Consider the following 24607-nt stretch of genomic DNA (forward strand, 5'->3'; position numbering starts at 1 on the left):
AGCTGATTGCCGTGGCAGCAGAGTCTCCCTGCTTGGTGCTTTTTGTTTTCTCCTATACTGCGTCATATTAACCGACGTAGACGGGATCTGACGCCTTCATGGCATCTTGCACCCCACTTAAGAATTGCAGTTAATTTTTGTCTTCCGAACCGGAATTGACGTATTCGTACAGAAAACCACGCTTTTTTTTTTTTTTTTTGCTACGCGTTTCAGAGATAAGTTCAAATTATAAGGCAGCTTGTCATGTTGATAAGCAGGCAGCTGCATAGATAAGAGGGCAAGCTATGGTCGATGGCATTCGGATCGAAATTAAGAGATAAACAATGGTGCGGACTCCGCAAGTCCAGGTCACTGACCCTCTAAGCAGCTGTAATGCCATGCACTTCATCGTCCTGCCGTTGATGCAAAAACTGGATGATGAGGATGACGATGATGATGACGACGATGCTATACCTTTATATTCGCAACGCGTTTCTGGAGGCCAAAATGACAATGGGGACTTCCGTAGTGCCGTCATGTCTATATTTATTTTCTTTCGTTGGATGGGCATGCTGCTAGCAGACGAATTTCTTGAGTCTACCGCCAAAGCGGGCCCACTTCTTGATGATGTCGTAGAGTCGGTTGCCTGGACAGGCAGTGCAGTTTGCGTCGCGGTGACCGTGCAGAGAATATTTCGGGTTGATCTTGCCCTGCGAATCATAGGAAAGATGCGTGCAAGCTACATTGACATAGTGCCGCTCTTTAACGAAAGCTGCTGTAGAGCATGTTTGGCCCGGCGGCTCGCCTAGCCACTGCACTAGATTAATGTGTTAACGTACCACAACGCACACGCATAATATCCACATATTTAAGCATGCACAGTATTTCCTCGTAGGAACGTCAAAAGTGCGTGCTCATCTTGGGGGCTATAGTCAGCTAGAGCTGCGATGTCCCTAAGGCGTCTTGGAATGCCTCCTTAAAATACGCACTAGCTGTCGGCATATGTTAGGTAGTGGCTATATAAATGTTCTATACTGCGTCCGCAGTTAAAGGCACGAACATGTGTTTGCTCGTCATTTTCGTTATGCCGACGCCGACGGCAATCTTCAAGTCACCGTCATTATCGTGTCGTCTTTAAGCCATTTCCTCATCCTCTACTTCGCCCTCGCCACATGGCGAAAAAAAAAAAAAAAACTACTGTCTCTACCTTCCCTCTCCCCTCCCTTAAGTACAACTCGAAGCGCTAAATTGTAAAAACATAGCCAGCCAGCCAGCCAGCCAGCCAGCCAGCCAGCCAGCCAGCCAGCCAGCCAGATAGATAGATAGATAGATAGATAGATAGATAGATAGATAGATAGATAGATAGATAGATAGATAGATAGATAGATAGATAGATAGATAGATAGATAGATAGATAGATAGATAGATAGATAGATAGATAGATAGATAGATAGATAGATAGATAGATAGATAGATAGATAGATAGATAGATAGATAGATAGATAGATAGATAGATAGATAGATAGATAGATGCTCGTTTATAGCGGAGGGGTGTGACCTATAAACTTCTTTTATAGCGTGTCATATCTGCTCCATGACTGGATATATTCTGTGAATACCGACAGGCCAACGCCGCGTACCGCTTTGACGCCGCAGGCAATAAGGTTCTTGGCCGCGTTGAGCATCGCAGTGTTGGGCGTCGACTTCATGAAGTCACCGACGAACGAGATGGCGATGCCGTTGTCGTTGTAGCCTCGGGTGTGAGCTCCTACTCGACCCCAGCCACGGCCCTCGTAGACGCGTCCGTCACCGCCCACGAGGAAATTGTAGCCGATGTCTGCCCAGCCTGCAAACGATGGGACATTCAGTGCCGACCGCATCACCACTGAATATGCCCGAAAAAGTTCCCTTGTCTGGCTCTCTGACACCGAATGTATCATATACGATAGAAGGAACTATTTGATATCTCCTATATCATATCTCCGATATGCACTGCTCACTGAGAAACGCCGTCGGATGCCTTTCTGATGGGGTTTTCAAGAAGCTTACAATTCAGAAGCCACGCGCCTGATAACAATATTTAACAGTTCAAGGTAATTCGGTGCATCGTTACGAAAGAAGACCATTCAAGTGAAGGCCAGCTACGACTAAATTTGTTGCGCATTTTTTTTTTTACATAAATATGGCAAAAATCATTCTTGCATAAAAAGAAGCTTTTAAATGACACCGATAACGTGAGGAGTGGCCTAGACAACGGAATAAACCGGGGCGTGAGCTGTAATTAAGCTTCAGGTATGACAAAAAAAAAATACCAAGGCCTAGTTGTGTCTAATTAATGTTAGATATGGGTGGAATGAAAAAGAATGTTTCGTATGCCTTTTTATTGTTGCCTTCATAAGTAATTAAAGTGTGCGTCAACAATGTTGCGCGGGCTTGCTGGTCAACTCTTCACTTTACCTTTTGACCAGTGGCCGGCAATGGTGCGTAAAAGTAGCGAGCGAAGATTTTGTCTCTGTACCCTCCAAACCTTTCAATTCCTCAATTTTGAATCGTGTACACCCATGTAAAGCGAACACCAAAGATAATAATAATAATAATAATAATAATAATAATAATAATAATAATAATAATAATAATAATAATAATAATAATAATAATAATAATAATTAACTGCGCCCTCAGCGTGTACGTTATTTTGGCATGTCTCTCATGCTAATTATGATGTTCAACGTGCCACTTTTCGTAAAACATATCCGTAATTACTCGTCTTTTGTCCGCATTTTAATCCGCACGCTAGAATACAACAGAACACTTAAGTGCACTAAAGCGCTCCACTTTCCTGAAACGCTACGGTGAACGCTCCCAATAGCTTACGATTAGGCGCGTTAATTACACTGCGTCAGGTTGTAATTCTGCGGGCATCCCCGCTCGCTCCTTTGCTGGAAGACGAGGCGGAAACCATGCAAGCGTGTGCAATGGTTGTGCGTCGGGCTAGTGTCAGCCCATACGAACGTGCACCCTCTAGAGTCACCTCACCCCCACCCGCTGCCACTGGAAAACTTGCATGTACACTGTACTCTTGTGAATAATTCATTTCGTTAATGGCAAAAATTTACATTACTTGTGCATTTGTTTCTGCGTGTCTGTCCAGGTCACTCATTTGGACCTCCAATGGATGATGCCGCGTGCGACCCTCAAAGTGACCCGTGCGATACCTTGAGTACAAGACAGACACGTCTATACAAAGAGCAAAAGCTTCGCCTTGTTTATGTACCATTTTGTCTGCGTAATTGCATTGTTCGTGCTTCACTCAGGCATCATCAACCACTAACACATGTCTCCGTATAATGTCACTCACTGGTGTAATGCGAGAGATAGCCACCCACCGTTCTTGTCCATGTGGTAGTTCTGGTGGCTGCGGATGAGCCTGCTGCATGCGGCCTTGTCCTTGCATTGGGACCCCGTGGTGTGGTGTATGAACACGTACTGGGCTCGGGGGTTCTTCATGGCTTGCCGATTTCGCGGAGCCCTGGCGCCCCAGCCGCTGCGGCTCACGATCTCCACGCCCGGACATCGCTGGGCAGCTGCACTCAAAGGGTGCGGAATTACAGCTTGTCTTCCAATGCTATAACGTAGCGCACTCGTGTCTACTTTTATTTATTTCATACTGTCAGCACGCGTGCCAAAACTGACCCACCGTGGCTGCTTAGGGGCTTTGGCGTTGCGCTGTTGTAGCACGCGGGTCGGGGGATCGAATCCCGGCCACATTTTGATGTGATCGAAATACGAAAACGCCTGTTTACCGTGTATTGGGTGTACATTAAAGAACCCCATTTGGTCGAAATTAATCTGGAGTCCCGTCCCTACGGGGTGCCTCATAATCAGATTGTGGTTCTGCCACGTAAAACCGCGGAATATAATCTAACATGTCAAAGCCAGAGATTCCATTGTTAGCCACAGGGAGGTATTACAGACACAAAATTGTTTCAGCAAACAAAGAAAAAGAAAAAAAAGGAAAAAAAAGTGTGTTCCCGAGCGCGAAAGATGCCCGCGAATACACGCAATGTAGCCTCGAGCGGCCAGTGGCGCGGCAATTTTGCGTGTATTCGCGGGCTTCTTTCACGCTCGCAAAACACTTTTATGTAGCACGTATTGAGCAACAGAAAGCTGTATCGGGAATTTTTCATGTGGCTCTACAATTTTCTCATTGCCACTTTCCATCTAATTAAAATATTTGAGAAGTTGAATATTGAAGACTAATTATGTAATCAGACGGAATGCGAAAAATAATCTGAGTATCTCCAAGCGACGGAAAACAACGTTACATTGGTTGTGTTCAGCTACGTAGCATTTGCGTATTTTTAAATCTTGGTGCGTGATAGTTGGGACACCCTGTATGTCTATTCGCAGTTTCGTTAATAAGGTCTGTATGAACACCGAAAAAAAAACGAAAAAAAAAAAAAACAGGACCGCTATCGTAGCATGCGACACGCGTGTGGCGTTTCCCAACAGGGCCGAGAATTTCCCGTATAACTCAAAGCTGGAATCATGCTTCCAGTGAAATGCGGCTTTCAGGGATTGTCTCGTTGACAAGTAACGACAGTTGTCACGTAAGACGTGTTGCAAGACCTCGTGCTCTGAAGATGTGTGGATGGACTCCGGATTAACTGTGACTACCTTGAGTTCCATCACGTGTACCCAATGCACGATAGACTATAGCGTTTCTGCTTCTTCTGCCGTGCTATAAGCACCTTCTCTCAAGTAAAAAGCAACTGATTTGCCTCTGTAAAACCGCAATTTGCTAATGAAGCTTATGCCAGCTCAAACCTATGCCAGCTGACCGCAGAAGTTTCAAGAACGTTCAGAAAAACCAGTATCAGAAAGGTATCGTGTTTCCCGCGTAAGTGCTGCGCAATATTGTATACACCCATATAACTCACCGATTGTCGCAGCCTGCAGAACAGCTCCAAACGCCGCAAGCGTGAGCAAGCTCTTGGCAGTCCCCACGTAACCGCACTTGAGGAATCGCAGCATTCTCTTCGGCGATCACAAAGATTGGTCCAGCAAGCCTCCACCAGTCCCACGAGCTCGGCGATTGTCTATGCCCGCGGCATGCACCATGACAATCCTCCCGGTCCTGAGCCCACACTACGTCACGTGACAGTTTTTTCCCAACTCCTTTGTCGCGGAGCTACGAGCGTTTATCGCGGCTCTTGCATGCCGCGTCGAAACGCAACTCGACTCGGCTTCCGCTTAGAGGAACTTCTGCGTGTCGGGGCCCCGATCATCCGGCTGCACCCAAACTGTGCACCTGCCTGCATTGCGTATCCGTGTCTTCCACCTCTCAAGTGGCCCACGATGCAGCTGTTCACTGAGCAGAGAGTCTCCACGAAAGGTACATCCATCGTATACGCGGAAACACTGGCCAGAATGACCGTACACTCCGCAATCTGACACTCGATGAGGAATGCGTGGCAGCTAGGGGTTGGCGCAGTCTGTGCTTTCTGAGCGAGCTAACTGTTTCGAGTGTTGCTATTCCGGATGATACGGATGACGTACGGGGAATTTCCGGGCAGACACAGATGCGGTAGGGTGTGACGTGTAGGCGAGGAGAATTACGTCAGAGAGGGCGAGCGTCGCCGAGGGAAAGGGCTTGCTTCTCTGTATATATGTCGTTCCGGTTGATCAACTGCATGCTGCCGCTGGCGGAAAGTCATGCCCATGGGACGGCCGTGGCAGCAATCGTGGTATCAACGGCGTGCAATCATACGCCAGGTGAAACGCGTATACTTAGGCGTCACCGTTACCGCTAAGCCGGAGTGTTTTCATCATTCTTACACAACGTAGCAGCCACTTAATTCATGAATGAGGGTCGCTCAACGTGGGATGTCAATGATGACGCTGTGGGCGGTGCAGATTCAATACCGACGTACAAAGGCTCAATTTTCTGTAATGTGCATACTTACGCCACTTTAAAAATAGGTGCACAATACCATAAAGTTCCTTACAAAATTTCATACCGAGATCTCTGTCGCTAGTGTCTATGGGAAGTGCAAGCACTCGAACAACGTTGAAGTACATGATTTGACTAAACTTCGCCCTTCTGTCTTCAAACGGCTTTGTGACTTTTCAAAGTGATCATTGGTAGCAAAATTGAGAACTCACCACTTCTCAGTGATTTGTGTATGCGCGCAGAGGCTTATTGCCTTCTGCGTTTAGAAAATTCGGATGAAGGCAGATACATCGTAATAAGTAGAGCGACAGGAGCGTCTTAAGCCAAGCGCATGGATCAGAAAACTTCATGGGCTAATCATCGTTCAGAGCGTTCAGAGGATATAGCTTGACGATCGCTTCGCCATAGTTACCTATAGTTACTTCAGTAGGGAACTCTTGCGTAGTATCGCGTAAAAAAAGATGCATTCAACGTTGGATGGAATGCATCACTTTTGATGCACGTGTATCAAACTAAAAAAAAATTATACAGAAATTCTGAGAATTGTCTACTAATGCGTAAGCATTCTTTCGCTCGGCTGTTACTTAGCTTTTGCTCTTGTGCCCCAGTTTCAGTTGGCCCATCCCCAAATTTCAAGTTGGCTCACCCACAAATTTCAGTTGGCCCACCCTAGGCTTCCCGATACATTTTATATGAAGCCCTATGTATCCCTATGGGAAGGTACGTGTCACGCTTTTCTCGTTAAGGATATTATGTTGGTAGCAAAATTGCCGGCATACTCGCCAAAGAATGCTTACGCATTAAAATCATAAAATTGCGCAAATCCAACGCAATGTGGAAATTGATGTTATGTGAATCATTTTGAAGGTATCTGGCTATCCAGCATTGTTTGAGGTTTCCATGAAGCGTTACCATGAGCCGTATTCTGTAACGCTTAGGTTTTCGAAGAACTCGCTTTGCGAGCAGTGACTGGTCACTGCCTGGGTGACGCCCTCGCCTCGCTGGGCGCGCGCACATTATGATGACGTCACGCATATGTCAATCGTGCGGAAACCGAATCCGTCGTCTGCTACGAAGCGCAGTGGCGCGAGGTGCTTCAGCGTGATTCGAAGGCGAATTGTGCCGTGCGCAGAGCCTGTGCGTGCCGTGATCACGGGCGAGATCGGCGTTCAGAGCAAGCGTTCCTAATTTGCTATATTTTCTCTTGGTTTGTGACGTTCACATCCAGAAAAGAACCTGCGCGCCGATTGGCTTCTGTCCTTCTCTTTTGGAACATTTGGGACAGCCCAAATGTAACGCCACCGCCAAAGTAAATTCTTCGCAAACCGAATCGTTACAGAATATGGCTCCAGGTTGACCAACGCGTTTGTGCAAATCGAGTAGTTGCGTGCTTGACGATGGCACCAAGATGACGACGATCGTACGACGGACACGGCACGATTTCTAATCCGTCCGTTCGACGCGAATATATAGGACATGCCGACCGTTGGTTTCTGCATAGGAATTGAACGGGCGCAAGCGAGAGATACACGGATTGTGACGTGGCCTGCGACAAGGTATAGGATCGTCTGTACCTGTGTCTGTTTCAATTGGTCTATGTTAAAACAACGATGGCCTTTGTTTCTCCGGCGAAGAAATGTTAAAACGTGATCAGCCTAGCTGTGCCGATCATGAAGGATGTATAACGTCGCCCAGTTTATACGCGTACCGTTAGCAGATATGAGGAAAGTACTGGGGTAATGTGGGCCCATCTCTCAGACGGGGAGGATGCAGTCTATAGCGTCTCAAAGCGAAGGACTGTCACGAGGAAAGAACACTATGATAAACTGGCACGTGACGCACTCACCAAACATCTCAGAGATGTAGTCGGCTACTGGCTTGAGAGGAGTATATATGATCGCGAACGTGGCCTAATTTTCTTTATGATTAGAGCATTTGGTTTTGTGCAAGAAACGCAAAGGTTCCCGATTCCACTGTCAGTCATGCATTTAATTTTATTACAGAGATCCGGAGAGAGGCGAGACAGGTATCTACCTACCTAGCCTCACCAAGCACAAAGTGCCTGCAAGGTGGTAAAGATTGCTTCGCTTTGATAACGCTCGCCCAAAAAATAAACAAACAACTGAAGTCGGCCTCCTTTGACATTCTATTCGCCGAAGTGGCACAAGTTTTCTCAACTTTGTTTTGCGCAACCAAACAATAAGTCACATCTTAATATTGTATGTATATGGCTGACTCATAGGAATTTACAAAGCGCGCAGGCCTGTTAATAAAACAGTGCGGGATATATTTAAGTGTTTTATTACTTCCAGCAGATTATGCGCTACATACGTGCATCCGCAAACTCGCGGAGTGCAGCAACATTGGCTCTCGCACACTTTAAACAGAGGCTTTCATGTCTTGCAGGAATGCCAGCTCTAGGGATTTATCCCTATAGAACTAGGTTTCGACAGCAGCTTAGGGATTTGGCGTTTTTGTGGCAATATATATATATATATATATATATATATATATATATATATAAGCCTCTATGGCAATATCTAGGCATTTATAAACCGGTAGCAGTTCCTAACGTCAGTTTCATACACCTTTGATCACATTTTTTTTTATTCATTTAAATTCCCACTATTTTGTCCTTCGTCGTTGACTGGGACACCGTAGTCAACGCCCGGTATTGGCAACGTGGCACGCAGGATACGATAAATAAAAAATGAGTCGTTACAAAATGCGACCTCTACGATTGGGTATATATGTAAATACCAACTACGCAAGGAAGTGAAAAATAGCAGGTGACTGGTTCCCATTTTGCTTCTGCATGTTCTAAAACTCTACTGTTCAGAATAATCTCGATAGATAAATTTGTAAATATATCTTGGGCATCAGGTGGAGAGGTTGGAAGGACATGCTCTCTGCTACTTCATTTCGGACATATAGAGGCTGTGAACGGTGACTATAGCTCGAAAGAAATAGTGATTAACACGAAAGAAAAATGTTGGTTATATATGTACTTTGTTGCGCGGAAAGGGCGAAATAAAACGAGTTTCAAGTCATAGTCATGCTCAAGAAGCAAAACATGCGGCCAGCTTGACACTAGCGGTGCCAAGTCTGAAGAAACAGCGGAGCTTGGCGACTTTCCTTAGCCTAAGCCTAGCAGGCCGGGGTCGCTTTCGCGGCGTTGACGCTTGGCTTGATTCTCCCGTTCTCGGTATTCCGGATCGACTCGGCGACGTCGCATATCGGCGGCTTTGTTGGCGAGGTAGGCTGGAACGGCACGAAGACGGCTATTCATTTCCCGCGTGGCTTGAAGGCGCTTCTCTCGTCGGGCAGCGTCTCCTTCCGGCGTCAAGGTGCGCTTAGGTTGAGCAATATCTCGGTAGAGAGGAGAAATGCCCGGGCGTCGCAACGCGCACGCTTACATTAGCGCGGTCACATGACTGCTGAACACGTGCTCGGCGCAGCTGTGACGTCAATGTCCAGGCTCCTCTCTCGCGAGCCAGAGACGTGGCTCCTCCTCGCTCAACCAGTTTTAGCGTTGCACACCGGAATTTTGCCAAGCTTAAACAGCTCCGCTGCTTAAAAAGGACGGTGTCAGCTGACTGGAATACACGTGGTAACCTCTAAGAAAACTTGAGAAATTTTCAGTTCAATGCCGTCAAAAGTAATTTTTCGAGCTAATAGTAATGCAGGAAGAAATCGCCTATTGATAGGCGCTCAGTAGTGGATAATCCACTGCCCAGAAAGAATATTTCAAAAAAATTTATGAAGGGCCGACCTTGGTTGCCATCCAAGAATGCATTTAACATGCTTTTGGAGGTGGTTATTTGTGGCACTATTTATTTATTTATTTATTTATTTATTTATTTATTTATTTATTTATTTATTTATTTATTTATTTATTTATTTATTTATTTGTGGTACTCTCATATCTTTATGAAGCATTGTAGAGGGAAGTGGCTACAAAGTGGTGATACAAGTACAAAATACAGTAGTACAAACTGCATATAAGTACAAAATGACTTATTTAGCGACATTCTAAGAAATTGGAAAATAACACAAAGCAGCTACAATGCTAACAAGGCAAATACAAATACAGTAATACAAAATGAATAAAAAGAGCACACACGTCCAGCAAACATTGTTACAGAATCAAGCAAAAATGCACGTAGTAGAATAAGTTATTAACACAAACTTTCTTGAGAGAAAAGGTTTACATCATGTAATGCTGGCAATTACTGCTTCGAGAAAGTGCTCCACATTAGTGATGTTTACTAATTCGGTAGGCACGTGGTGCCAGTAGCGACTTGTTTTGGGCCGAAATGCGGGGGGGGGGGGGGGGGGGGTAACTGACCGTGTTGTGATGTGGTATGCTGACCGTGTGGCAATGATCGATTCGATGCGAGATGGAAGACGCAGGTCTAATCCAGAGTGACCTAAGATAATCATTACGAAGATATATTTTACGAATAAACCCATTTGGGGATATTTTCCATCGAGCGGCAAGATTGGGAAGGTCTATACGGCAAGTTTCATGCCAGTAACACTGGCAAAGCGATCCAAATTACTTTGGTTAACGTGCTGACCGATCCTGAATTCTTTCGGAACGATTGATTAGGGTGATGTTACCGGCATTCCATATGGAAGATGCATATTCTAAGTTAGATCGGACGTAAGTGACTGAGAATTGTTTTAGGGGCGAAGCTCCTTATAGCGGCACCCGTTCCGTCCCCGTCGTAGTAGTAGTAGTAGTGTGTAACCAGTCTGAGAAAAATGAGAAAAAAATTCCGAAGTTGTGTCCGTAGCGCGGAATCGAACCAGGGACCCCTCGCTTCCGAGCGCGCGGCGTTAGCCCACTACGCCACGAAGCGGACATGGACAAACACACCACGATGGCTATAAATACCCAACATTAACGAAAGGCCGCGTTTCTAGCGCGTTTCTAGTGGGCGAAGCTCCGGAGGGAATCATCGGATCTCCCGCTTAAGGGGGCGCTAGCACAAACGCGTTAGAAACGTGCAGTACTCTCTAGTAAGGGGGAGCGGCCACAGCGTCTTACGCAGCCATTTACACATGCCGGAACGTGCACCGCGTTTGCCGACGCCATCACATGACTGCCGAGAGAGTATACCCCCCGTATTCATAAACGCTCCTCGACTTGAACTTGACTTGCCATGCACCGCCTTGGGCAGCGCGTTCGAAACGCGTTGAAGGTAAGGCGGAGAGGCCACAGCGTCTTACACCAGCTTCTTACACGGGCCGTAACGCGCTAGCACAAACGCGTTAGAAACGCGCTAGAAACGCGGCCTTTCGTTAATGTTGGGTATTTATTGCCATCGTGGTGCGTGTGTCTATGTGCGCTTCGTGGCGTAGTGGGCTAACGCCGCGCGCTCGGAAGCGAGGGGTCCCTGGTTCGATTCCGCGCTACGGACACAACTTCGGAATTTTTTTTCTCATTTTTCTCAGACTGGTTACACACTACTACTACGACGACGGGGACGGAACGGGTGCCGCTATAAGGAGCTTCGCTCCTAAAATTCAGCGGCGATTTAGCGTTAAACGCGATACATTTGTGTTAGCATTTGTCTACCGTTTAACGCCTTAGGATCTAGTTAGTGTCATATACAGCTTATCTGGATTCGCTCGTTCGCACAAGTGCTGATGTAAATGTTCTGTAACTTGTAGCAAACCTTCGAAAAATTTTACAAAGCTTCTCGTGGTGGGTCTCATCGACTTGTGTGTTGTTTGATGAAAACAACGGCGACACACATGCGACTCATTGCAGATAGACTTGCTGGTGCTCCCGCAGATATTATTACCGGATCCGCCACACCAAGCTATACTCAGGGAGTTCACTCGTTCATGTAAACTTGTTTGAAGCCTTTTGTGTGTCATGTGTCTAATGACGCAATATAAAAGACAAAGACTGAAAACGGGGGAGGATCAGTGTCGTCATACTTGCACTTGCAAAGTGCCATTCAGGGAAACATGTGTATGTAAAGGAGTCGTGGCATGGTGCATTGGTGCTATAGTAACGGTGTACTAGCTATACGCGTCTGCGTCGACACACGTTCGGTGGAGGACGACTGCGTAACTGGCGTTTCGCAGATGTACTTCTTAAGCTTCCCGCCGAAGCGCCTCCACCGAGAAATGTAGGCGTACAGGGCTTCCCCGGGACACGTCCTGCAGTTGGCGTCTCTATGGCCGTGCAGTGTGTAGTCAGGACGGATCTTCCCCTGAAAAAAAAAAGGCGATTACAGTGTCTTAACTAGTTTCAACTGCTTCAAGTAAAAATGTATGTGTTTAATATCGAGACCTAACAGCGAGATTATTAGACATTCCGTACTCTTCGCGACGTGCCGTAATACGTGTGCAGCATTGCACTTGAACCCGCCGAGATGGCTTAGCGGCTATGGCGTTCCGTTGTTAAGCACGAGGTCGCGGGATCGAATCCCGGTCCCGGCGTCCCTATTTCGATGGGGGCGAAATGCATGAACGTCCACGTCCCGTGCATTGGGGGCACGTTAAATACCCCCTTAAATGTGGTCAAAATTAATCCAGACTCACCCACTACGGCGTGCCTCGTAATCAAATCTTGGTTTTGGCACGTGAAACCCCAGTATTCAACTCAGCACTGTACTCCGACTATTTTGACGCCAGTGTACTGAAGAGGGCGAAAGCAAGGAGAAGTAAGGAAGGGAGGTCAACCAGGCAAGCCGCACGCCTCGTGCGGCACTCCGCTTTCCCCCTCACCCTTTCACCGTACTCTCCTCCTCCACTTTCCTCCTCATGCTCCCGCTGTTCCCTCCTCCTCCACCTTCCTTCTCGCGCTTTCTTTGTTATTGCCGTCTTTCATCCTCCGCTGCCCTCCGCTCGTTCGTTCTGTAGGTTACGCCGAGGCCAAGGCCGACGCTCAACGCAAGGACGGGCGCCTACGCTCTAAAAGCTTTAATAGCTGGCGTTCGACGGCGAACGCGTCCCCGAAACTTGCTTGCGCGAGAGCATGGCCCCTCTACATCGGCGGGAAGGTCCGACCACCGACCGCTACGACAACGGGCGAAAGAAAAAAAACGAAAAAAAAAATTGGCAGAAACAGTCGCCGATTATAGCCGATATGTAGGCGAGTAGCCCGAATAAAGGAGCAAGTGGGAGAGTGAGTGAGAGAGAGAGCAAACGTTTTCCTTGCCGAGTCCGACCATTGACCAATCACGCCAACGGCCGAAAGAGTAAAACAAAACTGTTTGCTAAAAAAAAAAAAAGAACTCGGAAAGCTTCACAGCGCATTTGCTTTAATTAAACCGCCTGCATACGGTACCAAGGCAACGCCACACTGCAGCAGTCGCATGAGTCCCCTGACTGCCCAGGGAGTCGGCAGGTGGCGCGAGAAGTCGCCGATGAACGCCGCTGCCAGTGCATCGTCGTTGTGGCCCTTGGTGTGGGCGCCGCTGCGGTCCCAGCCCCGGGACACGTACACCCGCCCGTCACCCCCGATGAGGAAGCTGTAGCCGAGGTCGTCCCAACCTGCGAGCGTGCGTCATTGAGGTCCGTATATCAACATATTTAGGCATTTCAAGCGAGCAACTAAGCGAGCGTGGGGCATTAATTACGCGATGATATTTGTGGCGGCAAAGTATTGGGAACACCTATGCAGGCTACAAAAAACTCCCGATCATTCGAGCGAAAGCTCGCCGCACGCCTTTGTTCTGGAGCAGTCAGTCTTGTCGAACATAGAGAGGAAGTCATAATTCTCAGGGACCAAGTCACCTACTACGTCACGAGTCATGCCTGCAGCAATGCGAACAGCTCGGGGATGCCCGTGAGACGCTTAGCACGCAAAATTGTCACACGGAGTGCTATTTTGTACGCTGTCATATTCCTCCATATTGCCAAATGCGCCATCTTGCCTTCTCTGACTGGCTCGCATGGCGGCTATAGTTTATCTGATTGGCTGATACCGACAACATGGCGGTTCTGACAATATATATATATATATATATATATATATATATATATATATATATACGGCGGAATTATACATTGTCTGGAATAACCCCTCGGAAATTTGCCGAGCACGGAAGGGCAGAAAGGGAAACAATAGGAATCAGACCTCGTGACGCACACGTGACGTAGAGCTAGTGCAGGATTTCCCTCAAACAACCAATAATACACTACTGGGGCGTTAGCACCTTGGGGCGCACGCATTTCCGATCGCTTACGCTAGGCAGAGTGTGCCGAACATGATCTCTCGAATAATGCGCGTAAAAGTTACGCATGGTGCTTAAGATTTGAGTTAAGGAGTCATTTGGCTAAAAGACCTACGTCCAGACCGGGATGCAGGCTCTTCTTTTGCAGATCCATTTCATTCTTAGAGATTTCATAGATGTGACTGTGAAAGAGCTACAAGATCGTCAATGCAAGTGGGGAGGTTGCATCATTAGGCATAGAGGTGAAGCTTGCGTAATCACTGGATCCGTTTCCCGTACGGACGCTCTAGGAAAGACCATGCGAGTAATGAAGAAAAATACGTAGAATCTCCTCAGGGAGTTGTCTGAATGTTGCGTAAGCATTTCGTAGTAACGACGTGGTGTTAAATGCTCCCACTGAACACTGCTGGTAATCCTAGCACTGCTCAGCGGCTGCGGTCGTCTTGACGCCATTACGGTAAATGCGACAGCGCTGCGGCGACACGAACTGCCGCGGAAGGCGGCGCAACGTGAACTGATGAGCCAAGCAAACTACTGCAGGTGGCAGCGTCAGATGCGCTGATGACGTTCCGATTCGAAGCCGTTGCTGCTCCACAGTTCTGGCTTACTAAAGGCAGTGTACCTATAATGCGTGCCTATAGTGCGTGCCTGATTACACACGTCATGTGGTCACAGACACGCGCTCATGCCACTGCTCATGCGTTCGTCGTCATCTTGTTCCACAGCTGGCGAAAACATTGCTGCTGGCTCTATCTTGAAAGCAATCGTCTTACGCGAAGGAAGGACGGACGGACAGTTTTCTCGTTGGGCAATCATAGAAATGCAAAATGCAAATGCAAATAGAAAGAAAATAAATAACGGCTATAAACAAACACGATATTACTATTCGATAAGTTACATTCATTGAGACATCTAAAGCGGACAAAGTTGATTCAGTATACACGGTTCGGATATATACCATTAATTTGTGGTGATGACTCCTGCAGAACTTCTGCAACATGTTGAAATAGATAAAGGTGAATTCTAGTGAATCTAGGAAGCGAAATTTCGATTTAAGGCTTGAGATTTAATTTTTTAGAAATTGCCCGAAGTTTATAAGTTTCACAAAAACAGAAGCACGTATTGTAACTCACGTAAGAGTGACAAAATTAATTCATTTATCCGGCGGGTCAAATTAAACACGATTCAGAAAAAACGCCAAGACAGACCGCTGATTCATCTGCCAGTATTTGCCCTATTCCAACATGCCCCCGAATCAAACGCGGGCCCACTTTCTATGTGTCCAAAGTAGAAAACTAACGTATAAATGACATCCTGCTAAACAAAGTAGAAGCCTAAACCGCGTCCGATGTTTTGGCAAGAAACAGTGCAGAACAGTGGTAGTTAGTTTCCTAAAGACAGCTTCGCCACATGCTTTTTTTAAGTTAGCTCCGCCGTAAGACAATCTTGTTATGCGGTAAAGCGCACAACCGTTGGAAGTTGGTTTTGGTTTTGTGAGCGATTGCACCGCAAAGGCAACTTATGGCCCAATTTCATTAAAAAAAAAGAGAGAAATACTTGCGGTAAAATCAGGTAAATACCGTTAACAGACATTGTGAGCTACGGTTATTGCTTGTAAATCTTCCTATGGTGGGCCGAAAATAGCCGTTTTCGACGAGCTTTGACGTGTGTTCACCGCATTCGCTGTCCCCCAAGTTCCACCGGGACAGGCGCTGCCACTAAAGGGCTCGCTATCGGAGTCACTATAGAGGCCAGGCGCGTGCGTGCTCACTGCTCAAGTTCGAATGGTCTGGCTGGATTTTAGGATCAATATAACCAAAGTTTGGACCGATAGAAATGCAAGCTTAGGGGCGCCTGCCGGGACCTTCAGTCGCGATCGAATTAATCGGAAAAAAAAAACGTGCAAGCTTGCACTCGGTCGTGCCAAGCTTAGGCACAGTGAAACTCTCGATCCTCAAGTCTTACTGGCTGCTACTGCTAGGTATTAACTTGGTTGCTGCTAGGATCTGTAACTATAGGGTTGCTGCTAGGTTTGTAAGTAGGTTTTGCTTGGCCTAGTACTTAGCTATCACTTCGCATTACTGGACTTGAGGATCGACAGTTTCGCTGTGCCTAAGCTTTTCACGACCGAGCATGCAAACTTGCCTGTTTTTTTAAACTTATCTACGAATGTAGCGAAGGTATTCTCGATCGATCATTTTCGGAGGTACCTTTCCTTTCGCGACATTTCGCGTGACTAGCGCTGGACGCGTTGGCGCCTACGAGCGACAGCGTTCCTGGCATGCCACAAACGCAGGCAGGCTAACCAAGGTTGGAACAGTGCCAAAAACGCTGTTGCTTGCTGACACCGAACGCGCTGGAGGCTAGCCACTCGATATCTATAGCGAACGTTCACACGACTAGGCGCAGCCCCTTTTATGGCAAACTCCGAGGTCAAGCGCATGCACACTGGGTGTTTACGTCAGATGACGTAGATGGTTGCTAGGCGACACGTACTAGCTATTTTCGTAGCTTCGGCGTGGCGGGAAACGGTTTACCAGCTGCTGCGGTAGCTCGGCGCGGCGGCTGCGCGGAGTGTTCCCGTCGGTGGGCGTGGCTTGGCGGCAGTTACTGCGTTGCTACTGCTTCGGAGCATGCGCGGCTAGGCGAGGTTGGGCCAGGTGGTGCGCAGCTGTGCCTTGGTTGTTGCTAAGCAACGGCGCGGAGTTTTCTGCGGACTTCGGACGTTTCTCCTCCAGCTTTAACAGCTTCGCTGTTAAAATTGAATTAACTGGAGTCGAATTAGCGGAAGTATACTATCTCTCCATTCTAGTCACTGCATGCTTAGAAGAAGTATTGCATTGAAGTATAGACTGGAAAGGCTTAGGAGTGAGGGTCAACGGCGAATATCTCAGAACCTTCGGTTTGCAGGTGACATTGTTCTGTTCAGCAACACTGGGGACGAATTGCAACAAATTATTGAGGACCTCAACTGAGAAAGTGTAAAATTAGGGTTGAAGAATAATGCATATGCAGAATACAAAGGTAATGTTCAGTAGCCTGGCAAGGAAACAAGCATTCATGATAGCCGGTCAGCCTCTAGAATCTGTGTAGGATTGCTTTTATCTAGCTCAGTTGCTTACAGGGGACCCTGATCATGACAGGGAAGTTTACAGAAGAATAAAAATGCATTGGAGTGCATGCGTTAGGCATTACCAAATCCTCATTGGGAGCTTACCAGTCTCATTGAAAAGTTTAGAATCATTGCATTCCACCAGGGCTAACATATGGGGCTGAGACTTGGACGTTGACAAAGAAACTCTAGAACAAGTTAAGGACTGCGCAAAGAGCGATGGAACGAAGAATGTTAAGCGTAACCTTACTACACAGGACGAGAGCGGTGTGGATCAGAGAGCAAACGGGGATAGCCGATATTCTAGTTTACATTAAGAGAAAAAAATGGAGCTGGTCAGACCATGTAATGGGCAGTGTATAATAACCGGTGGACGAATAGAGTTACAGAATGGGTGCCAACGAAGGGAGGCGCTGTCGAGGACAGCAGAAAACTAAGGTGAGGGGGGGGGGGGGTGAAATTAGTAATTTTGCAGGCGCAAGTTGGAATCAACTAGTGCAAGACAGGGGTAATGGGAGATCGCAGAGAGAGGCCTTCGTCCTGCAGTGGAAATAAAAATAGGCTGATGATGATGATGACTATCAAATTTGTTGTCAGCTTCGAATACTCTAACAAAGGTAGTTTAGAGAAGAGCTATGTCTGTCTAGCGGTGCAAAGATAAGGGTTTCTATACTTCTTACTTAAAGATGTTTCATTTTAAGCTTGCCGATTTTCGGCACTGCCTGTAAAGTCTATAAGCCGCAAATCAAAACTTTGCTGCCTGCAGTGGGTTTAGTTCAGAACGTTATCTCAAATATACCCACTGTTCAGATCCGTTCGGTATAGTTATTTATTGAACGCATTTCGGAATCTCTTCTTCTTTATGGGGTTTTACGTGCCAAAACCAGTTCTGATTATGAGGCACGCCGTAGTGAAGGGTTCCGGATTAATTTCGACCACCTGGGGTTCTTTAACGTGCACTACAACGCAAGCACACGGGCGTTTTTGCATTTCGCTTCCATCGAAATGCCGCCGCCGCGGCCGGGATTCGATCCCGCGATCTCGTGCTCTGCAGCGCAACGCAACGCCTTAGGTTTCGGAATCTCACCTGTACAGAGGTTTAGCGAACGCTGAACATTTCAGCGCCAAACCATCATTTCAGCGAATGGCAAACATTACAGTGAGCGACCATTTCGCAGAGCGAATTTAACTGACAGAGAGAACCTGTTTCCTCTGGGAAAAAAAAAAAAAAAACAGACGTGTTTTTGTGTCTCCCGAGCCTCCACGTTCCCGGGTCACCATTTTCACTCGCCTAGTCTCGCTCACGTCTCGCGATGAAAAATATGCTGGAGAAATGGCAGACGCTGGTGAAATTGAAGCAGTTCTTATGTCCTGGATTTAAACAAAAAGGGCCAGGACAAGGATAGGAGAGAGTAGTGAAGAACTCGGAAACCTCCTCCACCTCTTCTAGCTTGAGGAGACCGACTTAAACTGAACTGAGGAGTGTTTCAAAGGTACAGACGGGTGTAAGTTCCAGTGTAAGTAGTCCCCCTGGCTCTTTCTGAATCTCGAGCATCCTCCTTCCATTGTAAATCCATCGACGATTTTTTTTCTTACATGTAATTTTTTTTTCGTGTCCGCCTGAATAATCGATATCCGCGAACGAATGAATAAGCTATCCATAAGAAACAATGGGAGAACACGCCACTCAGAACGAAGGTATCGCCGAACAAGTCTGCCCACGGGACGGATTAAATTCATTCAGCGAAGCACGACTCTATGTAAATATATATAAATCGAGATCGGTTCCGAGCTGAAGCCTTCTCTTAACCCAGGTACCTCCGCCGTACGTACCTCTCGTGTCCATGTGAAAGTTCTGCCAGTGGCGCATCCGCTCCGAGCAGCTCCAGTAGTTGAAGCATTCCGGACCCTCGGTGTGGTGCACGAAGAACCGGGACACCGGCTGGACCTCGAGCCGCTTCTGGTTCTTGGGCTGCCGGGCACCCCACTCGAACCGGGACACGAACCGGATGCCCGAGCAAGCCAACATCACGCGGATTCGATGTATCGGCACCCACGGATGCCACCATGAGCCGGCGCGTCCTGTGGATATACGCGTATATACCACTGTTACAAAAAAAAAACGCCGTTTCGCTCGAAAGGCTAAGCATCGATGGCGATAGCAAATTAGTGAGCAGCTATACGAAGTAAGGATAGTAGTTTTATCGGCCGTATAAACTTGTAAACATAGGCATACTAACTAAATGAACAAGCATGGTGTCACGCGCGCACAAGCAAACATGAACACATCTCACTCGATTCGCTGTCAGAACGCTGGTGTGAGTAAGCGCAGCAGCAGCCAGAGAATTGACCTTCGTGCCGCCGCTCGCTCGACGCGAACTAAGCCGCGAAAACACAGCGCAAAGCGGACTCTGTCCCTGCCGCAGATGGCTTTCCACATATAACGGCCGGGCAGGCGTGCGCGGCGTAGAACGCCCCCCCCCCCCCCCCCCCCCCGGAGCGTTGTGCGCGACAGGAAGACGGTGCGCTTCCTTCACGCTCCCCTCCGTTGCGTGCGCGAGATTGAGCCGCGACCTCCGGCTCACCCTCGCACTCTTTCACTCGCACATGCAGCATACGGCGTGCGGCAACGATTTTATCATCCTTGGACTGTATATAGAACCTCACGGTGACGACGACAGCAACGGCGACGGTCTGGTGTCCATATAATTATTATCGCAATAAAACATGCCAGTCACTCGTATGGAGGTAAGAGCAATAGCGGATAAAACTATCGCCGGTGACAACCTGAGAATTACAAACCAGCTCCACTCACAAAAACGCAGTGCACCTGACCTTCACCTCTGAAAGACAGCCGGGCCTGCTGGAGTCCTCTCACAGCTTAATGACATTGCTCTGCTAATGTAAATACTAGCTTAATAATAAAAGCTAGTTGTTTCAAGCTAAATGTTACCTTTGGCTGAGCAATGATGTCAGGATCCCCCCCCCCCCCCAAATGTTCAGGTTTCATCCTGAAATCAGTGACACGAAGACCGATCTGTTCGGAGAAAACAGTTGTTCCAAAGACGCGAAACTGCTTGACGTCAGGTAAATGGGCGAATCTAATTGGCTGGCGCATATATACAAATTGTTTTTTTCTTTGAGTTCGATAGCCTACAAATTAAATTTTAACTCTTAGGTTGTGACTGTCTACATAGCCTCGTCGTCTGCAGCTGTTAGCTATCTGCGTCGCGAGGACAAAGGTGATGACGGGTTTTGGGGGCTGGTCAAGCTGCTACGAGCAGCTTTTTTCCCCACTTTACCCCCACAAGGCTGTATTTACTTTTTGTGGAAATAAAGCATACATACATACATACATACATACATACATACATACATACATACATACATACATACATACATACATACATACATGCATGCATGCATGCATACATACATACATACATACATACATACATACATACATACATACATACATACATACATACATACATACATACATACATACATACATACATACATACATACATACATACATACATACATACATACATACATACATACATACATACATACATACATACATACATACATACATACATACATACATACATACATACATACATACATACATACATACATACATACATACATACATACATACATACATACATACATACATACATACATACATACATACATACATACATACATACATACATACATACATACATACATACATACATACATACATACATACATACATACATACATACATACATATATGATGCTCCTCGAGAGAGGAATGTTGCGCTGCTGAGCACGAGATCGCGGGATCGAATCCCGGCCGCGGCGGCCGCATTTGCAAAGATTATATTTGGATCATCAAAACAGTGATGCGTTTATTTAGGAATGGCATCGATCCCTTAGCAGCAGCCACAGTCGTGCCCATAGTCGCCACCAGCCCAGCGTGTTCTCCGTTCCAACGGCGGCGGCTAGAAACATGGTACGCGCGAGCGGCGCATGGTGGCACCAGCGGTCGAGCACTGGGCTTAGGCGCAAATAGAAATACGCCACCCGGCGCCTTGCGGCCCGGGCGTGCCCGAAGGTCAGTTCACTCGCTCCCGCGAGTTCCCCCGGTCATCGAGGTAGATGTGTTCATGTTTGCCTGTGCGTGCGTTACACCATGCTTGTTCATTGAGTTAGTGTGCCTATATGTTTACAAATTTATACGGCCGATAAAACTACTATCCTTCCTACTACTATAGCCTACTATAGCCGTTCACTGATTTGCTATCGCAATCGATAGCAAACTGCGACTTCTTAATGACCACTGCAGGATTAAGGCCTCTCCCAGCGATCTCTAGTCACCCCTGTCTTGCGCTAGCTGATTCCAACTTGCGCCTGCAAATTTCGTAATTGCATTCGCCCACCTAATTATCTGTGTCCTCGACAGCGCTTCCCTTCCCTTGGTACCCACTTTGTAACTCTAATATGGTCCACCGGTTATCCATCCTACGCATTACATGGCCGGCCTAACTCCATTTTTTTTTCTCAATGTCAACTGGAATAGCGGCTATCCCCGTTTGCTCTCAGATAGCAGAGAATAAACCACGTCAAAGGATCGAAGAATCTAGAGCGTACATTTATAAACAACACAAGCATGTAGAAATAAAAAGGCGAGGACAAGTTGGGACACCACAAATTGAGTCCATGTACATATACGCGTATGCATCGTTCCAAACACACACAGACGAGGCCGCAGTCCCGTCTGAGATGAGCAGGTGAACAGATGAGGAAGATGCACTTGTGAAATAATACACACACAGAGATACGACAGTCAAATGCGAGCTTCATCACAGAATAAGAATAAAAATAGGCTTTGACACACACAGTATATACCGGATGTTTCAGCGAATTGGCGTTCCACTTACTATATTAACGAAACGTTGCTTTTACGCATAGAAGCGCAAAAGTAACTGGAATGCCAATGCATTTCTCCGCAAAGTTCGGAATTAATGTCTCGAAACTTGTGTCATCCGCAGACTTCGTTCCAAGTGGATCCGCCTTGTGAACTCCACGGCTAGAATTTGCAAATCACAATATGGGCAATAAGGCAGTTAGTTAGAAACTTAATTAGTGAATTTTTGTTAATTAGTTGATAATGCATTTCAATTTTTTAGCAAGTAATGTCTGCTTCTTTGAGTAGACCAGCTCAAGAACTAGAATTGTGCGATCTACCACAGGCAACCTTTAAAAATTTTGATAGTGTTCGCTGAAACACCCTGTATACAAATATGTAAGCGCACATAACTACAAATTGAAGAGGGTTGTGGGGGTTGCATTGTGGTTGCTATTCAGTTCTAGTATACATATTTAACCAGTACTAGAACACGATCAACTCCTCCCTTTCCACTCACCTGGAGCCGCACTCCCGAGAACAACCACAGCGATGACTACCTCTGCGACAAGTCCACGAACCATCACTGAGACGAGCAGGCTCTCCCGAGACAGTTTCACACGCCAGCGAGGCTTCCCGAGACTACGTCATCCCACGCACGCATTTGCGCCCATCTCGTTTGGAAATTGTGCACATGCATGCAGGCCTGTACGTAGACAGTATATTCAGTACAACACAAGTAGTAGCGGCTTGCACCGTGATCGATCGCGCGCTCACCGTTGCTTGTGCGCAACACTGCGCTCTCCGCAAGCGGCTGGAATTCCGCCGCTTCTCTCCCACGCCAAGTTTCACCCCCTTTGTCTATATTCTTCTCTGCCTTTATTATTTTTTTCTATATTGATAAAAAAATATCTAAACAGTACGCTCGTCTCTTCGTTCCATCCTTGGTCTCTTTGCGAAGGCGTCATTGTCACTTTGTTTGCGTCGTTGTTATGCGAATATTTTTGCCTTACGCGATCCGACGTTTTTGCTTTCTTTTTTTACAGGTTCGCCTCGACCAGGAGGATGTGTTTCCGCTGTCAGGCCACGCATCGTTGTCGTTCCTGTTGTGTCACTTCTTCACGAGCGACCTATTTTCCCGAGCAAGGCCGTTTCATTTTCGTTTTACTCCTTCTCTCCCGGTCACGTGCCGGGACGCCACGAGCTCGTGCAGAGTATCTCACAGTCAAGGCCCACGACAAACGGTACGCGTCAGTGCGGTACAAGGAGGTTTGGCAGGGCCGGTACCGCTGGCGTCGCAGAGGTTTTGGTGCCCGTGTTCGTATAAAGCGGGATTCGTGCCACAGGGCGGTTTGTCGATTTCACCAACAGATGAGCATAACGTATGCAGTGTGTCCCAACTATCATGCACCGAGATTTAAAAATATGCAAATGCCACGTAGCTGGACAGAGCCAACGTTATGCTGCTTGCCATCGCTTGGAGATACTCTAATATTTTTTGCATTCTGCCTAATTACATAATTAGTCTTAATTAATAAGCTTCTCAATTATAATAATTACATGAAAAGTGTCAATGGGGAAATTGTAGAGCAAAATGAAAAAAATCAGTAGCCCCTCCCCTGTCGTAGAAATGGGGGTAAGCGAAGCTTGTCCTGTGTTTCTTCGGTGTTCCTCCGAACGAATTGCACTGACGAGTACCACATTGTGCTCGAACCACAACCGGTCACACGCACTGCAGCTGGCTCCGAAGTTCCGGTTGAGAAAATCTCGTTGAAACCTGGCCGTCGCGCCGGGGAAGTTGGCGCTAGCGTTGCCGAGGCGTACACCACTGTTGTCGGGTTCCTGGAGGGCTAGACGACACTGAAGTTTGGCCTCAACATCGCCCTCCCGCAGCTCGGGGTCGGCGGCTCTTCGCTGACGTTTCGCCTGGGCTTCAGAAGCCCCACGCTAGAATCGGCACGTCGACGACGAGCCCTTTCCCGAGCGCGTTCATTCTGGATGGATTTCCATGAAATTTCTTCAAAATTAAATCTGCAGGTTACGGAAGACAATGACTGCATCATACCATCTTAAGCAATCGCCCATACCCCCGTAAACGCAGCCTCCCCATTACGACGACAGAAGAGAAGTGAAATTCTACGCTGGAATGATTAGCGGAAACTCAGCCAGCTGTGGAAGCAGACGACGACGACGAACGCGGGAGCAGTGGCACGAGCGCGTGCCGAGCACGAGCACGAGCCCAAATCGAGGGACGCCAAAGAGCCAGCTGCGGAAGAAGACGACGACGCTCGAGCCAATGCTGATGATGATAATATTGTGCGTACATGGACGCCACCGACATCTGTGAGTTGTAGCAAGCTTGGCTTGAAAAACTCCCGACACAGTGTTCTGTTGCTCAATACGTGCTACATAAAAGTGCTTTTGGGGGGGGGGGGGGGGGGGGGGGGTGGAGATGCCCGTGAATA

At 47.2% G+C, this 24607-nt stretch overlaps 1 protein-coding gene across 1 annotated transcript; it reads right to left on the bottom strand.

The window, feature by feature from the left end:
- Positions 1-24578, bottom strand: LOC119459415 (uncharacterized). The gene is made up of 8 exons (XM_037721204.2): positions 22663-24578; positions 19076-19324; positions 13242-13447; positions 11963-12162; positions 4920-5014; positions 3366-3629; positions 1620-1825; positions 1-689 (listed from the first exon to the last, which is right to left on the bottom strand). The coding sequence occupies exons 1-8, from the start codon at positions 22724-22726 to the stop codon at positions 555-557; spliced, it is 1419 nt and encodes a 472-aa protein (XP_037577132.2). The 5' UTR covers positions 22727-24578; the 3' UTR covers positions 1-554.
- Between the last annotated feature and the right edge of the window lie 29 nt (positions 24579-24607).

This window comes from Dermacentor silvarum, chromosome 7 (genome assembly GCF_013339745.2).
Source record: "Dermacentor silvarum isolate Dsil-2018 chromosome 7, BIME_Dsil_1.4, whole genome shotgun sequence".
NCBI lineage: Eukaryota > Metazoa > Arthropoda > Arachnida > Ixodida > Ixodidae > Dermacentor > Dermacentor silvarum.

Bases quoted from the DNA above. Each gene is read 5' to 3' on its own strand.
- LOC119459415 (XM_037721204.2), bottom strand. From the start codon at position 22,726: ATGGTTCGTGGACTTGTCGCAGAGGTAGTCATCGCTGTGGTTGTTCTC. The intron at 5,015-11,962 runs GTTACTATAGCA...ATCGCCGAAGAG, and splicing joins ACGCGTATAGCTAGTACACC to AATGCTGCGATTCCTCAAGT. The intron at 690-1,619 runs GTACGCGGCGTT...TATGATTCGCAG, and splicing joins TTGCCTGCGGCGTCAAAGCG to GGCAAGATCAACCCGAAATA.